The sequence below is a fragment of the Cervus canadensis genome, chromosome 9 (assembly GCF_019320065.1).
Source record: "Cervus canadensis isolate Bull #8, Minnesota chromosome 9, ASM1932006v1, whole genome shotgun sequence".
Classification (NCBI taxonomy): Eukaryota; Metazoa; Chordata; class Mammalia; order Artiodactyla; family Cervidae; genus Cervus; species Cervus canadensis.
Genome location: NC_057394.1, coordinates 17797019 through 17812867, shown reverse-complemented (window position 1 = coordinate 17812867; position 15849 = coordinate 17797019). Strand labels below are relative to the sequence as shown.

At 39.1% G+C, this 15849-nt stretch overlaps 1 protein-coding gene across 1 annotated transcript in view; it reads left to right on the top strand.

The window, feature by feature from the left end:
• LOC122447590 (ATP-binding cassette sub-family C member 4-like) overlaps nt 1–15849 on the top strand; it is a 134194-nt gene extending 118345 nt beyond the window's left edge. Inside the window, 3 exon segments of the mRNA XM_043478288.1 lie at nt 4724–4896; nt 5335–5440; nt 12122–15849. Of these exon segments, the coding sequence (XP_043334223.1) occupies nt 4724–4896; nt 5335–5440; nt 12122–12256 (414 nt within the window). The 3' untranslated portion in view covers nt 12257–15849.

Below are 15849 nucleotides of genomic sequence, written 5' to 3'. Positions count from 1 at the left end.
AGTATTATTTACTTCATTTTCTTTAAATCATAACTTTTTCAGTGCTTTCCACTGTTTAAAGTGTGAGGTTGTGATATCTTGGACCCAGTTAATTGTTATAATATATTCCTTTTACACTTAATAAGAAGATAGTGTTATGTATAAATTATTTATATATGTGGATTTATTTTCTAATTTATAGGAACAATTGTGTTACACGATGAGATACAGTCATGCCTTCATTCATACAGCCAACAAATATCTCCTGAGAACTTGTTAGACAGGCAGTGTTGCAGATTGCGGAGCTATCACAGTCATCAAAAGACAAAATCTCTACTCTTGGAGCTTAAGTTCTCTTGGAGAAGATGGAAAACAAGTCAATGCATATGTAACAAGGTCTCAGTGCTGACACATGCAAAGGAGGAAAATGGAGCAGAACATGAAGAGAGGCTAGCTGACAGCATTGTTAATATTGGGCAATATCTATTGATCTGTCATAAATTCTACATGTACTGATTCATTTTATACTCTATCAATGTTAGGAGGTACCCATCTTTATAATTATGATAATGAAAGGTTGCTGCTGAATGATAAGATGCTGGGATTCTTGGCCTCCGGAGGAGACACATTCAATCCGGGGTCAGAGACAAGGCTGGATCGCTCAGAGCTTTTGTGTAATAAAGTTTTATTAAAGTATAAAGGAGATAGAGGAAGCTTCTGACATAGGCATCAGAAGGGGGCAGAAAGAGTATCCCCTGCTAGTCTTCAGCTGGATATTATATAGTCACTAGCAGTCTGTTAATGAAAAGAAAGGAATGTCTTAAAACTCAGAATGGCACCAGGCCCCTTATCCATAAATTGCATTTCATGATAATCTTGGTACCAGATGATTCATCCTGGGCCATAAAACGATTGACTTGAATCTTGTAGAAGGGCAGATTACCATCAAATAGTTTCGTTTACATAGATTAGGGGAACAATATCTGAATATAACATACTGGTTTGTCAAGTAGGTTGAGCCATTTGGCGGAACCAACTTGAAGACAGAGTCTGGGGTAAATGCATAGTACATTAACATAGCTTAAGACAAACATTTCCATAAGAAAAACTGTATTGGTTAACTCAAGTTTTGAGAATAGTTAGCTTCAGGTGAAACCAGGTGTCATGGCAACACAGCATTTTAAGAGAAACCTCCTTTTAAATTTGTATAGAGAAAGAAAAAAATATCAATAGTTTGTTTCCTCCTGCCGCTTAAGAGAGATAAAAATGTCTGGCATTTGCAGCCTGTTTCCTCCATTTGGAGACCCCTGGCCTTCCTGCCTGTTACCCTCTCAATAATATAGTCTTAGAGCTTAGGAAGCTAAGGTAGAATAAGTTTAGTAACTTGCCCAGTTGGCAGAGCCAGGCAGGACTTATGCCCAGTCTGTCTGGCTTCAGGTCTCCATTTTTTTTTTTTCCCCCTTTTGGCTGTGCTGGTTCTTCATTGCTGCTTGCAGGCTTTCTCTAGTTGTGGCAAACAGGGGCTAATCTTTGTGGCAGGACACAGCTTCTCACTGACATGGCTTCTCCTGTTGTGACACCTGGACTCTGGAGCACACAGGATTCAGTAGCTGTGGCCTGCAGGCCAGTTGTTGCAGCCTGTGGGCTCTAGAGTGTGGGCTCAGTAGTTGTGGCACATGGGTTTACTTGCTTCTTGCCATGTGGATCTTCCTGGACCAGGGATGAAACCCATGTCCTGTGCATTGGCAGTTGGATTCTTAACCACTGGACCACCAGGGAGTCCCAAGCCTCCAATTTATTGTTTTAAAATTTTCAAATCACAGGAACATGGAAGGAATATTATGATGAACACATACACACCTTCACCTGGTTCATCAGCTGTTAGTGTCTTCCCATATTTTCTCCATCAATATAATCTATATTTTGCTCAATTGTTTGTAAGTTGTAGAAATGTTTATTAAAAGTTGGATTTCACCTTTAAATACAAAAATGTACACCTTGTAAAAACAAGGACATTCCCTTATATGTCCTAACACAGGCATGTTAATCAATAAATTTAACAGTAATATTATACTATTATCTAGTATGGTTTCAGATTCTCTAGTTTTAGCTCTTTATTGTCTCTGCTTCTATTGTCTTTTTTTCCCATTTTACAAACTTAATATAATTTGATTTTATCATTACATTACAGAGGGCCTTCCTATTCATATATTCTCATAACCATCCCCGATTTATAAATGAAGACAGAGTCTCAGAAATTAACATTTTTTGAAAAACATTTCTCCTCACAACCCTTTTTCCTCATGAAGCAGATATGGACAAACTCAAAGGAAAGTATAAAATCAAATTAGTGATGGGATGTGATCCAAGTCAGAGGCAAGTGTGAGTCAGGATGTCAGTCTTAAGCAAATCCAACCACTTGCACCACAATCCAAATCTTACCCTTTAGATTTTATGTACTTTTCATGCTAACACTACCTACAAATATCATATTTAATCCTAACTCAGAATTCCCTTTTCATGGGATCGGAGTCCCATCTGGAACACAATTCAGGTTCACATTCATAGACGTGCTCTAGCATTTAGGATACCGGAAAAATGAAAAATTAAAAACACTGCTGACTCATCCTTGGTGTATTGTTATCTGACATTGTAAAGTGTCAGATAATTTATCAGCCATCACTCATCAATCTGTTGGTCTCTTAATTTGGAGTGTATGTCTTCTTTGTTCTTCAAGTAAAGCCTGAGTTTGGTTCTTGTTCTATAATACTTTTCCAAAATAAATATTTATAGAACTGATCCCTACCACCAAATGTAGTTTCAGATTATCTTTGGCAGTTAAAAGTTTGCTTTTTCTAATCTTTGGAGTATAACTTTATGAAGATAGATTAATATAAACATCACCTATATCCATATTCTGGGGGAAATAAGACACTGTGTCTTATTTTTCATGAGTTTTCATTCACTGCAAGACATTTATGACACTGAGGAAAATGCACTTGATTGGTCCACTATTTATAGAATTAAACTTGGGAAAAAACCATCACCAGAGCAGGTTCCAGGATTACTAATGTATAAGCTGCAGTTTGCCATTGTTTGAATTTGTGTATTTTCCATTCAGTTCAGTCGCTCAGTTGTGTCTGACTCTTTGTGACTCCATGAACTGCAGCACGCCAAGACTCCCTATCCATCACCAGCTCCCAGGGTCTGCCCAAACCTATGTCCATTGAGTCAGTGATGCCATCCAACCATCTCATCCTCTGTCATCCCCTTCTCCTCCTGCCCTCAATCTTTCCCAGCATCAGGGTCTTTCCCAATGAGTCAGTACTTCACATCAGATGGCCAAAGTATTGGAGTTTCAGCTTCAACATCAGTCCTTCCACTGAACACCCAGGACTGATCTCCTTTAGGATGGACTGGTTGGCTCTCCTTGCAGTCCAAGGGACTCTCAAGAGTCTTCCCCAACACCACAGTTCAAAAGCATCAATTCTTCGGTGCTCAGCTTTCTTTATAGTCCAACTCTCACACCCATACATGACTACTGGAAAAACCATAGCCTTTACAAGGCGGACCTTTGTTGACAAAGTAATGTCTCTGCTTTTTAACATGCTGTCTAGGTTGGTCATAACTTTCCTTCCAAGGAGTAAGCGTCTTTTAATTTCATGGCTGCAATCACCACCTGCAGTGATTTTGGAGCCCCCCAAAATAAATTCAGCCAAGTTCCACTGTTTCCCCATCTATTTGCCATGAAGTGATGGGACTGGATGCCATGATCTTAGTTTTCTGAATGTTGAGCTTTAAGCCAACTTTTTCACTTTCCTCTTTCATTTTCATCAAGAGGCTCTTTGGTTCTTCTTTACTTTCTGCCATAAGGGTGGTGTCATCTGCATATCTGAAGTTATTGATATTTCTCCCGGCAGTCTTGATTCCAGCTTGTGCTTCCTCCAGCCCAGCATTTCTCATGATGTACTCTGCATATAAGTTAAATAAGCAGGGTGACAATATACATCCTTGATGTACTCCTCCTATTTGGAACCAGTATGTTGTTCCATGTCCAGTTCTAACTGTTGCTTCCTGACCTGCATACAGATTTCTCACGAGGCAGGTCAGGTGGTATGGTATTCCCATCTCCTTCAGAATTTTCCACAGTTTATTGTGATGCACACAGTCAAAGGCTTTAGCATAGTCAATAAAGCAGAAATAGATGTTTTTCTGAAACTCTTGCTTTTTCAGTGATCCAGTGGATGATGGCAATTTGATCTCTGTTTTCCCTGCCTTTTCTAAAACCAAATGTGCTGGTAAGATTTTATCTTCAGAGAAAAAGACTTACTATAAACATTTTTAAAGTTTTTCTTTACTGTACCAGCTCCTATGCAAAATGAACTTTGGGAAACTTGACTCAACCATAAAGATTGTTTTAACTTGTCTGTTTAAACCACATGTAAACAGACAAGTTTAATGAGAAAAAGCTTCATATTTTTAGAGACTTCCTTAACCAACCCCTAGGTGGGGTTTCTGGAAGATGTCCTTTGGCAGGGATGGTGGACATTGATTTCTTTCTGTCCTGACTTGACTCCACCGTCTTTCTCAGTGAATGCTGTTTGGAAAGAGCTCTCCCCATAACCTGGCAGTACATGTAAGATACATAAGAAGTCCTGAGGATGTCAGAGTTCTAATGTGTAAGAGGCTTGCCTACTTCAATAACAGTTTGTTTAGGAAAATGTCATTCTTTCTGTATCAACAGGTGCAACTTAAAGACAACATCGAACATCTTCCTGGTAAAATGAATACTGAATTAGCAGAATCTGGGTTAAACTTGAGTGTTGGACAGAGACAACTGGTGTGCCTTGCTCGGGCTATTCTCAAGAAAAATCAGATATTGATTATTGACAAAGCCACATCAAATGTGGATCCAAGGTATGGAGCTGAGATCCAGGACACCTTGAATCTGAATCCTTGAATTCTTAAGGTGGTAAATGGAAAACATTTAGTGATGTTTAGAAATGTTTCTAAGTGTTCTCTTGGCCTCATGGATATTTTTTGATAATATTAATTCCAGAAAACAAAGGAAAAACCAAGACATGTTATATAGGGTTAATGTTGTTATGAGGCATCCTGAGAAAGCTAGATTCCTAAATCCAGCTCATAATCTCAAGCAATTTTGAGGGAAGACTATTTTCCATTTTTGAAAAACAGTAAATTTCTAAATAGACTTTTTATACTTAGTTTTTTAGGAACAAGATTATACGTTAAGGTACTGATTTTTAAAAACATTATAAAAGTATCATGATATTTTTAAGTCATAAGTCTGCTTTAACTGTCTTTACTGAACTAAATCAATTTCTTTGATTCTAGAACTGATGAGTTAATACAGAAAAAAATTCGTGAGAAATTTGCTCACTGCACTGTGCTAACCATCACACACAGGTTGAGCAATGTCATCGATTGTCAACGGATATCAGTAAGACTCTCACCATTTTAGTTGATTTCAATAATGTTCAATTTTTCAATGTATCCTTCCTTGTAAAACTTGATAGGAACCTCCAGTAATGTAATTTTCTCTTAGTTTCTCCTCTCTTTCCTGAAAATTGCTGTTCAGTCACTCAGTCATGTCTGATTGTTCGTGACCCCATGGAATTCAGCATACCAGGCCTCCTTGTGCTTCACTGTGTCCCAGTTTGTTCAAATTCATGTCTGTTGAGTCTGTGACATTGTTCAACCGCCTCATCCTCTGTCGTCCTCTTCTCCTTCTCCTCCTGCTCCCAGTCTTTCCCAGCATCAGAGTCTTTTCCAATGAATCAGCTCTTTGCATCAGGTGGCCAAAGTATTGGAGCTTCAGCTTTAGCATCAGTCCTTCCAATGGATATTCAGGCTTGATTTCCTTTAGGATTTACTGGTTTAATATTCTTTCAGTCCAAGGGACTCTCAAGAGTCTTCTCTATCACCACAGTTTGAAAGCATCAATTCTTTGGTGCTCAGCCTTCTTTATGGTCAAACTCTCACATCCATACATGACTATATGGAAAAACCATATAGCTTTGACTAGACGGAACTTGGTTGGCAAAGTAAAGTTTCAGCTTTTTAATACGCTGTCTAGGTTTGTCATAGCTTTTCTTCCAAGGAGCAAGCATCTTTTTAATTTCATGGCTGCAGTCACTGTCTACAGTGATTTTGGAGCCCAAGAAAATCTGTCACTGTTTCCATTGTTTCCCCATCTGTTTGCCATGAAGTGATGGCCTCGGATGCCGTGATCTTCGTCTTTTGAATGCTGAGTTTTAAGCCAGCTTTTTTCACTCTCCTCTTTCACTTTCATCAAGAGGCTCTTTAGTTCCTCTTTGATTCTGCCATAAGGGTGGTGTCATCTCCATATTGGAGGTTATTGATATTTCTCCCGGCAATTTTGATTGCAGCTTGAGCTTCATCCAGCGCGACATTTTGCATGATGTACTCTGCATATATATTAAATAAGCAGGGTGACAGTATACAACCTTAACATACTCCTTTCCCAATTTGAACCTTATTTGTATTTCTTGCTTTAGAAATAGACATCCCTTTTTTATTGTACTTCCAAGATACTGCATTTTTGCAAATTGAGAGCTTATCATAACCCTGCATTTAGCAAGTCTGTGGGCGCCATTTTTCAAACAGTATTTCCTCATTCCAATTCTCTGTCTCACCTTTTGGTAATTCTCATTATATGTCAAACTTTTTCACAATCATTATAGTTTCTCTGGTGATCTATAACATCAATGTTACTGCTATGACTTGCTGAAGTCTCCTCTGTTGGTTAGTATTTTTTTTTAAGCAATGCATTGTTTTTAGGCTAAGGTCTCTACATTGTTTTCTCAGACATAATGCTATTACACACTTGATAGGCCAGTGTCATGTAAACATAACTTCTGTATGTTCTGGGAAACCAGAACATTCATATGATTCACTTTACTGCCATATTCACTTCATTCTGGTGTTCTGGGACTGTACCCACACTGACTGAACCTCTTTCCTTTCTGGAAAACAGGTGACTGTCTATTCTGAAAGCTTTAATGTGGATATAAAGACAAGCCAATCTGCTTCAAAGCCTGATGCTCCAGAGGGCGGGTGACCAGCCTCAAGGAGTAGCTGGGGAAGTGACAGATGCTGACGAAGGGCATAACCGACAGGGTTGTCACCATAAAGTCCTATCATTGCAAGTGATAAGGTGTAATAATTACATTTTATTACACATGAATACTTCCTCAGAAAGATATATGAGTATATTTTCTTAATTCTATTTTTAATTGAATCTAATCTGTAAAAATATTTTTTGTTATAATAAAGCAATAAATGTGCAAGGTAGAAATAGGAAAATAAAAGAAAATCTCATAAAGGCAAGTTTACAAAATTCCCCCTACCAGAAAGTGGCAGTTATATAGTGCTATAATATTATTTGGATAACATTAGAGCCATTTTAGTAATTTGTTTTATTCTGCAAAACAGAATATTCCATTACCAGAATTTTTATGTATTCTTAAAATTCCCCATGTCATTTATTAATTTTCCACAGCTCAGTTCTTAAAGCTGCCTAAAATTTCGTCACAGGGATAGAGCATAATTAATCTCAAACTTAGACATCTATATATTTTCCAAATTGTCACTTTTATAAAAAATCTTGAAATGATTAGATGGATATGATTTTGTTCACTGTAAGTAAATCAGAGAAAGGGCTTGTTGGGAAACAAGTGTGACTTAATTAATAGCTTTGTTTATGTGTTGTCTCTCCAAAGGGATTTACCCTGCTTTGGTTCATTAAGCACCATTCATGTGTCAGGCTTAGAATTCTATTTCACAAAGAAGTTCTCTCAATATTTATTAAACATGATGGAGTCATAATAACATCTAATATAATCTTCCTTACTTTCTCTGTTGCCACAAAACAGTGGAGCAAGACAGACAAATTAGAAATGCTCTTTATTCTAAGACTCACCACTCTCTCTACACTAGAGGGTTCTTCCTGTGGTTTTTGAGAGTAGCTGGGTGCTCGTGACCTGCTTTCTCTGCAGCCAACAGCGCAGCTCTTCCCTCCAGTCTCTGCACGCTGCTGCCTTCATATCACCCGGATTCTCCTGTTGGTGTGAACAAAGGAAGCATGTGACAAACTGCCGTTGCTCTAACAGTGTTGTCTGTGGTCAACACTTTCACTGTCCTCAGTTAGAGAATTCTCTGTAAATGAATGATGAAGAACCAAAAGCAGAGCTGAGAACCTCAGATCCCACCTCTTCTGTTTATAGTCCATCTTATGGTTTTATATTCGTTGTTTCTTCATCATCTCAAACCTCTACTTAGAATTTTTCCCACAGAAGTGAAGATCGGAAACGGTTTTAACACCCCCACCTGAAAAGCATAAAACAGCTCAACCTAACTAGAGTTTTATTTAAATTCAATTTTTCACCTTAATGGAACTTTTCTTTCATAAACCTACATGATGCATTTAGAACATTTGAGAAGAGAAAAGCTCCTTCAAAAACACTCCAAGAGATTTCACTCAAGTTTTCAGAGGAAAGATAACTAACACTGAGGTAGAAAGTGCAGTTGGGGAGAAGAAATACTTTATGAGGGGGGCGCTTGTGTGCAAAGGCAGCAGCTTTGGGAGAGTGGCTGAGGAGGTCGCCTTGACCCAGCCTTCATCCCTCCCCAGTGAGAATAATGATTTACTATTTCAAGACCCAAGACAGGATTTTGAGTTAATACTCGCCACATTGTCCAGTCACTGAGGCACCCTTTTTACCGATGAGGACACACCTTCCAGGGTTGGACTGCTGTCCCGTGTTATCACCTGGCAGTCAGAGACAGATCTGACACTCAGATCTCCCCCTCCCCACTCTCCTTGTTGGTCAGTGGGATCTCTCTCTATTTTTGTCATCATTTCCCAGCATCTTTCTTATCAGGCTTTTCCTCCATCCTCTCCTGGGCACCACTGCCTTTCGGTGCATTCACCCACCTCTCCCTGCATTCTTCTTTATCACTGATGACATCCTGCCAGTGAAAATGGATCAAATTATCTTTCAGTGAGTCCATTTCATTTTTATTTCTAGGACAGCTGTCTGGAATATCTGCACATAAACAGGCTTCATAAACACATCTTCATTGAGCTTATGTAACTGACTTACTCATCCAACATAATGTATTTTTACTTAACCTACTAGAGCTTTATAAGCAATTCATGGTTGGGGTTCCTGGAGAGACCCTAGAGTTCGGGGATTGTTATCATACCAACTTGAATATGTGGTTTAGTTTACAGTTTATCTTGGGTTTTGACAAGAGTTGGGGACCTAATGGGAGATTGTAGGAGCTTTTTCTTATAAGAGATGTTAAAAACTCCAAAATTATACCTATTTTTCGGCACATATTGAGAATTTGGATTTGCTTTATGTTTATTTGTTCTGAAATATCTAGAGTCTTCGACCAAATCAGTAAATGTAAAGGCTAAGTTGGTAAAATTCTATTTCTGGCCTTTTTTCAGTCTGTGTCGCATCTCAGCTCTTGTAGCCTCTACGTGAGCCTTGGCTTTTAAGTTTGATTAGGTTCCATTTGTTTTTGCTTTTATTTCTTTTTATTTGGGAGACTAATCTAAAAAAAAATATTGCTGTGATTTATGTCAAAGAGTCTTTTGCCTGTGTTTTCATTTAGTTTTGTAGTTCCCAGTCTTATATTAGATCTTGAAGCCATTTAGAGTTTATTTTTGTGCATGATGTGAGGGAGTGTCTAATTTCATATATTTTCAGGTGTTCAGCTTTCCCAGTACTATTTACCATAGAAACTGTCTTTTCTCCAATTCTTGTTTGCTGTTTCATAGATTAATTGATACAGATGTGTGGAGACCAATTGTTTTAAAACTGCAGTTTTTCTTCTTCAACATCAGGAGTGGTAGTTATGTTCTGTTATGCTATACTTAAGTAAAATTGCACTTTTGAGACATTTAAATTGACATGCCACGTTACAGGGCTTCCCTGGTGACTCAGATGGTAAAGATTCCACCTGCAATGCAGGAGACCTGAGTTTAATCCCTGGGTCAGGAAGATCCCCTGGAGAAGGAGATGGCTACCCACTCCAGTATTCTTACATGGAGAATTCCATGGACAGAGGAGCCTGGTGGACTACAGTCCCACAGGGTCATAAAGAGTCGGACATGACTGAACAACTTTCACTGAACATTTAAATTACTATGCAGATGTGAAAGTGAAAGTTGCTCAGTCATAAATAAAGTTATAAATAAATAAAGTCATAAATAAATAAATAAAAGTCATAAATAAAGTCATAAAAACTCTTTACCATCTCATGGACTGTAGTCCACCAGGCTCCCCTGTCCATATGATTTTCCAGGCAAGAATACTAGAATGGGTTGCCATGCCCTTCTCCAGGGGATCTTCCCAACCCAGGGATCGAACCTGTGTCTCTTGTGTCTTCTTCATTGCAGACAGATTCTTTACCCACTGAGTTACCTTGGAAGCCCATTAAGTGGATGAAACAGATTCGATTATTCTTGGATTCTTTTGAGAAAGCTGCCTTTAGCAGTGATTCCCAGTAGTAAACAAATGATTAACAGGAAAATGGCATTTATGAGACTAATAAATGTTTCCAATTAAATGCAAATGATAAAATTAACTGTAGTACCTATATGTTGGGGAAAAAAAACACACACAAAACTATGTCTTATATAGAGTCCCTGCATATTCTGTTCCTAAAAAAAAAAAAACAACTTTCATTTATTTATTTATTTTAGGCTGTGCTGGGTCTTCCTTGCTGCACTGACTTTTCTCTAGTTGCAGCAAGTAGGGGCTACTCTTCATTGGTGTGTGCAGACTTCTCTTTGCATGGGCTCTCTTGTTGCAGAGCATGGGCTCTAGGCATGTGGGCTCAATAGTTGAGGCTCCCGGGCTCTAGACCACAGGCTCTGTGGTTACGGCACATGGGCTTAGTTGCTCTGTGGCATGTGCGATCTTCCTGGACCAGGGATGGAACACGAGACTCCTGCATTAGTAAGCAGATTCTTTTACCACTGAGCCATTAGGGAAGCCCATCCAGCATATTCTCTTAATATGCATTTATTCCAAATATGACCTAAATGAAGAATTAAATACCACTGAACATCAGAACTGTTTTTATAATTATATCACTTGGGCCAATTGTTTCAGACACATTTTCCCCATCCAGAACCATTAACCAAAGTCACTAATAAGTAGAAAGGCAGAGTGAAGGACCCCTTCCTCTCCCTTTCAGTTTGTATGTAGCAAACTTATTAACGAGCAATGAAAGGGGTGAAGGGAAAGCAGCCGAAGAAAGAAAGAGAAATAAGGAAAGAAAGATAATTTGTGAAAACAGATCCAGATCCTAGGCAGTTCAGGTTGGGCTGGCCCTTTGTGCTCTGTAGGCCATGATCACTGGAATTTGGAGCTCAATTTCTTACTTGCTTCTTTAGTCTTATCCAAAGAGAAAACTGGATTTCTAGAGATTTCTTCTGTGCCTGCTTATGTGCTAGCTCCTTTTGCCAGCCTTTCAATCTCAGAAGAATAAACTACAACCACATCCAGCTTCAAGAAATATCTCAACCCCTTGGACAAGGATTCTGCTCCTCTTAGAAGCTGACATAATCCAGGACCCTTAAGAAATCCTGGAAGCCTTTGCTTTTTCCCCCAAATATTGCTCAGATTCTCAAATCTACCATTAATTTGTTGTCAGGGCACTGCCCTCTGGTTTGTATGACATCAAGCTACTTTTTAGGTAAATGGAGTTTGATTTTCTTGAATGAAGATATTTGCCAACTCTGTGTATCCGTATAAATTGCCTCAAAGCTCAGAGTCTAAGAGCTAAAGGTGCTAATGATAACAACACCAAATGCCCTGAATATAAAATAAGATAGTACCAGTAGTCATAGTCTAAAGCTTATATTTTCTTTCTTTCCTATAACATTATAATATTAAAAGGTCAGGTTAGGCCTTTGTCTGCCTAGTAAAACAAATTAATCAAACTATTAAAACACCAGCCAGTCCTACTAATCAAATAGATTTTCTCTGTTTCACTATCCTGCCACTTTTTGAAATACTGTCTGAGTTATATGTTACTGGGAGACATTATGTACTAATGGGTTTCTTTTTGCTGTTTACAGGTTTTGGATTCAGGGAGACGGAAAGAAACTGGTCAGCCAAATGATTTGCTGCAGAATAGAAACAGTCTGTTTTATAAAATGGTGCAACAACTGGGCAAGGAGGAAGTAGCTGTCCTCACTGAAAGGGCAAAATAGGACAGGGTGTTGTCATTAAAGTTTGTCTCCAGGTTCCCTCTTCATAAGATCTCTATCAGGGGTCTGATAACAAGCCCTCTATGCCCTTATAAACCTCCAGAGACTAAGCTTCATGAGTGGGTCTTAACACATGGCAGGTTAAGAGCAGCTCTGCTGAGAATCTGTAGCAGTGGTGGGGATGGGGTCACCATATGTGAACCCTTCTATGTGCATACCTGTGCCTGTGATAGAGATGTCAGATTGGACTTTCCACACTTCTGGACTCTGGGTTCAGATTCTCACAGAGCACAGAACACTCTCATTTTGCAGACCCTTTACATTCATTCTGATTGGTGCTCAACATATTTGTGATGCACGTTCTGTCAAGGAATATCCAGGAAATTTGAGAGTTCAGGGGATAATTTTTTGAAATATTTTTATTCTAGGAAGATCTTCCAGGGAACAGTGTAGGTCTCTTCTGTTTTCTAATCTGTAAAGAAAACTTCTACATGATACTGCCAGTTTCTCCCTAATTCTTTGTTGTTTAGACTTAGGTGTATTTGCCACCCACCACCCCCAGGCTTCCTCTACCTTCTAGAAAATGAAATTGTCATCAGGACAAATCAAGATCTCATAATACCTTCACACTGTAGTCTGAATGGTGCTTGAAGGTTTACAAAGCACTTTCTCAGAGATGAGGTGTGTGAAGGACTAAGCACTGTGCATGTTGTGAGGAAGGGGATCGATGGGTAACATTCATGTCACGTGATATCTTCCTAACAAAGGTGAGATGGTAACTGAAGTCTAGTGTAGGAGATTCAGCCGTTGTCATACAGCCATCTGTAAGTCTTTCTGGAAGGAGGTGGGAGTGGAAATAGGGTTGATGGGAAGATAGAGGGAGGGAAGGAAGGTCTGGTGTTCTTGACCCTTGACATGCAGGGTTTGGGGTGGGATGAGGCTTCCAGCTGCCTGTGGTGAGGCTTCCCCATAGAAAATTTATCTCCTATATTAAATTGTGGGTATGTTTTCTGTTCTTCATACTTTTGTGCATTTCGCAGATTTTCACTTGTGAGTAGAATAAGATTACTAGTGTAATATTTTAAATGTCTTAAAGAAAACATGTCTCAGTATCTTAAGTACTACTATATGAAACATTTATCTAAAATGTGGCCTTAGTTCATCACTGTCTCATCTCAACCCTCCTTAGAAATGAAGAAATGCAGAGCAGTACCTTCCACTGCTCATAGTGTAGGAGACTTCCTGGGTTGCAGAGCTGGCTGAAGAGGTGGCAGAGTTAGAGTTCGTACTTAGGTTTAGAGACAAGAAAGTCTGTGTTCTGAACTTTTCCAAAGTACTTATATTGTATGCAACTGTAGAGTGTGTGTGTTAGTCATCAAGTCATGTTTGACTCTGCAACACCATTATCTATAGCTTACCAGTCTCCTCTGTCCAAGGAATTTTGCAGGCAAGAATACTGGAGTGGGTTGCCATTCCCTTCTTCAGGAGATCTTCCCAACCCAGGGATTGAACTCCAGTCTCCCACATTGAGGACAAATTCTTTACCATCTGAGCCATATATCACCCTATATATTTTTTTAATGCCTGAAATTCACAGAGCATTTTCATTAATTCGAGAGTCTGCCAGTCATTGAAGACTTGATAAGCATTTGTCATTTTCTGTGTGACCAAATCACAAGACAGCCAAGAATCAAACTCTTTTGGTCTTTCCACCTTAGGCATTTCACATCAGAAAGAGGTGTACCCACCTGTGTCAACGTCTTCATTTAAACACTATTATCATTATGTATTATCAAGACATTGAGTAATGAGAAGTAGATCACAGAACTTCTGATAGGTCCAGATAACATAACAGGTTTCAACAACCTCATTTTACATGTGATGAAACTAAGGCCCCTTAGAAGGAAGGTGGCCCTATGTATATAATTGGTGTTAAGTTAGTTTGCAGCAGGTACAGAATTAGAAATCTTTTCTTTCAGTAACTGTTTTAAATCAGGTGCAACATACATATAAAAACAGACATGGGTCATAGAATTAGAAATCTTGTGCTTCCTGGTCTAGTAATCCTGCACCTACTCTAACAATATTCAGGGTAAGTTACATTTGTGTAGTTCTTCATAATTTATTTTACATTGTTCTCACATGTATGATTTCATGTAATCTCATGATGGTCCATTTTTATCCATGTCATGGATGAGGAGAGTGGGTCCAGGGCTCACCTAAGGTCACAAAGCTGGTCCAGGGAGCACAGAGGGGCAATTGCTGGGGGAGGCTGAAGGCCACCCTAGGTACTGTGTTCTGTGTCAAGTCTGAGAACACTGCTTCTTTTATGTGGTAGCCAAGGTGGGGCCATCGTCCAAGTTCACTGAGTGGCAGAACCTCACTATTAGATTCCAGTCCTGCCATTGGGTCATGTCACCTCTACAGAAAAAAAAAAAAAAAGCATTCTTGATCCTCATCCCAGTTGAACATCTTCTTGACATTATTTCTGCATACTCTGCATCCTCTTAGGTAAGCTGTCAGATTATCAGGTTTTTGGATGTGCAAGCATCAGATACCAATGAATTGTTCAGAGCTATAACATTAGGAGCATTAGCTTAAGTCAACAAAATTTTCACTCTAATAGAACAGAATTCCTTCATCTGAAAAGAAAACTCAACAGCTTGAAAAAGGTGCTTCCAAGTCACATTTTTAAAAATACATAGTTCAGGTGAGCTGAATCACTGTCTTATTGACCGTTTTAGATGATCCATGAAATAGCAGAGAAATTACCTTTCAGATACACAAAGCTGAAGGGACATTAGTTTGCTAGGACTGCCATACAAAGTACCACAGAGTAGATGACTTAAACAATAGAAATTTATTTTCTCACAGCCCTGGAGAATGGATGTCTGAGGTCAAGGTGTCAGTAGGGTTGGTTTCTTCTGAGGTTTCTCTCCTTGGCTTGGAGATGCCATCTTCCCTCTGTGTCTTCACATGGTCTTCCCTGTTTGTACCTGTGTCCTGATCTTCTCTTCTTGTAAGAATTCCAGTCTGTTAGATTAGGACCCACCTGTTTGACTTCATTTTAACTTTTTTCCCTCTTTAAAGACTGTCTCCTAATGCAGTCATATTCTGAGGTACTGGCAGGTTTAGGACTTCAACATGTGAAATTGGAGGGGACACAGTTCAACTCAACAAAGAATAAATGCCCATCATTCATTCTGTTCTGTGATGAATCAGACCTGGTTGAAGTTTTTTGAAGTTTCTTTGCTCCTGGTGTGTAACAAAGGTGTTATTTAGTCTATTCATAAAATCACTTAATACAGCCCGGAAGTTACAAAATCCTAATATCCTAGTTCTAGGCGCCTGGACCAGTTTGAATCGATGGAGGAGGGATTTAGCATCCATGTGGCCTTGTGTCCCCTGAGGCCTCTGAGCCTCATGTCCTCACCTGTGTGTAGAGCAGGGATTATAGCTCTGCCAGTTTCTTCACACTCATTACAGGGATCAGATGAGAGAGCAGATGCTTAAATGCTTTCAGACTATAGAGTGTTTTACAGTATAAAAGTTGGATCATTTTTCCAACCTGCAGAATGGGAGAAAATCATAGCAAA